The 2,412-nt window shown below is 53.2% G+C and overlaps 1 protein-coding gene across 1 annotated transcript; it reads right to left on the bottom strand.

The window, feature by feature from the left end:
- Positions 1–217: 217 nt before the first annotated feature.
- LOC137809026 (uncharacterized) lies at positions 218–1,714 on the bottom strand. Its single transcript, XM_068610168.1, has one exon. The coding sequence runs from the start codon at positions 1,712–1,714 to the stop codon at positions 218–220; it is 1,497 nt and encodes a 498-aa protein (XP_068466269.1).
- Positions 1,715–2,412: the final 698 nt, after the last annotated feature.

Raw genomic sequence — 2,412 nt, 5'->3', positions numbered from 1 at the left:
CAGTTATGGCAAAATATAACCTGAGGGGTGTTGCCACTTGAGGTTTACACAGAACCGGCGGGCTCGCCAAGTACTCTTTAAGCTTGACAAAAGCTTCTTCGCACTCCTTCGTCCAGACGAACCTGTTATTCCGCTTCAAGCATTGGAAGTACGGGTGGCCCTTCTCTCCACTGGCGGATACGAATCGAGACAGGGCGGCCATCCGACCCGTGAGCTGCTACACCTCCTTTACAATGGCAGGACTCCTCATCTCCAGAATGGTGGCACATTTGTCGGGGTTTGCCTCGATTCCCCTCTCCGACAAGAGGAAACCCAGAAATTTTCCTGCCTCCACGCCGAAAACACACTTCTTAGGATTTAGTTTCAGCTTGTACCTGGCTATTGTGGTGAACAACTCTTCTAGGTCAGTGACGTGCCTGTTCTTTTCCTCATCCATGGGATGCATCTTAATCTGGTTGTATCCTGAGAAGGCATCCAGGAAGCTGAGCAACTTACACCCCGACGCACTGTCTACCAGGGCATCTATACTTGGCAAAGGATAAGAATCCTTTGGGCAGACTTTATTCAGATCCGTGAAGTCAACACACATCCGCCATTTCTCGCTGCTCTTCTTGACCAGAACGACGTTAGCGAGCCATTCTGGATATTGGATCTCCCTGATATAGCCTGCTGCCAGAAGTTTCTGCGTCTCGTCCTTGATCGCCAACCTCTTCTCTTCATTGAACTTTCTCCTTCTCTGGCGGATTGGCCTGACTTGGGGATCCATAGCTAAACGATGGCACAAGAAATCGGGGTCAATCCCCGGCATGTCAGAAGCAGACCATGCAAATGCATCCAGATGTCTACTTATAACCCCGGCGATTTGGTCTTGTGTCTCGCTGTCTAAGGTTTTCCCCAGTTTAAACGTCTTGTCGTTGATCTTCTTCTCAAGCCATTCCTCCACCGGCTGAGGCCTCTTCTCGCTGGCGATCAACGCCCTCGCGATACCTGACTCCCTGGCAGTCTCCGGGCAGCTTCTCTCTTCCTCCACCCGAGCGGCGCTCTCGGACCTCGCCTCAATATCCTCCATTGGCACATCGGGCACATCGCCCTCGACGGCCACCTCCAACGCCATATCCATATCTCGCCGGCTTTCTCGCTCAGGTTCCACACCAGGAGGCGGCGTTGTGGATACGTGGCATACAGATCTCTTGTTCTTGAGGCTATTTTCATAGCACTTCTTCGCCTCCTTTTGGTCAGAACGGATGGTGATGATCATCCCTTCCATTGATGGTAGCTTGACCTTCATGTGCCTTGTTGAAGGCACAGCTCCTGTCCTGTTGAGTGTTAGCCTACCCAACAGGATGTTGTATGCCGATGGAGCGTTTACGACGAGATACCTTATCTTCTCTGTGCGCGAGGCCAGACCGTCTATGAACGTCGTCCTTAACTCAATATACCCCCTAACCTCCACCTGGTCCCCGGCGAAACCGTACAGGCAGCCCCCGTATGGCCTCAGCTGGTCGGGGGATAATTGTAACTTCTCAAAAGTCGGCCAAAACATCACATCTGTCGAACTTCCTTGATCGACCAGCACTCGATGAACAGTCCTTCCTGCCGTGATGAGCGAGATTACGATAGGGTCATTGTCGTGAGGCACGAAATCCCTAAGGTCATCCTTGGTGAACGTGATGTCCACGTCGGGCGAGTGGTCTTCAAAAACCTCCACTGACATCACAGACCTTGCGTACTTCTTTCGCTGTGATGCGGTGCACCCGCCACCCGAGAATCCACCAACAATGGTGTGGATCTCGCCGTGAATGGGTACCTCGTGCTGTTGTCCCTCGCCACCCGCCGGTTGGGAGCCCGATGCCTGGCCCGCTTGCTTCTCCAGCAAGTAATCCTTCAAGAACCCACATTTGACCAACTCGGCGAGTTGGTACCCCAAAGCCAAACACGAGTTGAGAGAGTGGCCAAAGCTCTTGTGGAACTCACACCATGCGTCTGGCTTTGGTCCCAACACCTTGTCTGTTGTTTTCTCAGGCACTTTGAGCCTGGCAGTGATATTTGGGATGGCGATCTGGTCCGCCAACCCCATCACGAATTCATACCTTGGCGGGCGATTAGCCTCTCTAGGCTTCCCCGATCCCTTCCCCTTACCTTTCTTTGGGTCATAAGGATGGCGCTCCTCTGATCCCTCTTCCCCACCGCCGCCTCCATCACCCTCTGCGGCTGGATCCTTGTCTGAGCGCGTGGCTTAGGTGGGGTCACATTTCCCCTCTTCTCGGAGACTTCGCTCTCAGCGGCGATGTGGGCCACAGCACGTCGCCGGATTTTAGCGAACGTGGCGGGGTGATACCTGATAAGCGACTCACTAAAGGGCCCAGGCAAAACGCCCTTTTTGAAGGCATGTACAAACATCTCTTCATCTTT

The sequence above is a fragment of the Phaseolus vulgaris genome, chromosome 2 (genome assembly GCF_000499845.2).
Source record: "Phaseolus vulgaris cultivar G19833 chromosome 2, P. vulgaris v2.0, whole genome shotgun sequence".
NCBI classification, from domain to species: Eukaryota; Viridiplantae; Streptophyta; class Magnoliopsida; order Fabales; family Fabaceae; genus Phaseolus; species Phaseolus vulgaris.
This window is presented reverse-complemented; position numbering and strand designations above follow the sequence as displayed.

What these genes read in the sequence shown, in the direction of transcription:
- LOC137809026 (XM_068610168.1), bottom strand. Translation starts at nt 1,714, where the DNA reads ATGTCAGTGGAGGTTTTTGAAGACCACTCGCCCGACGTGGACATCACG.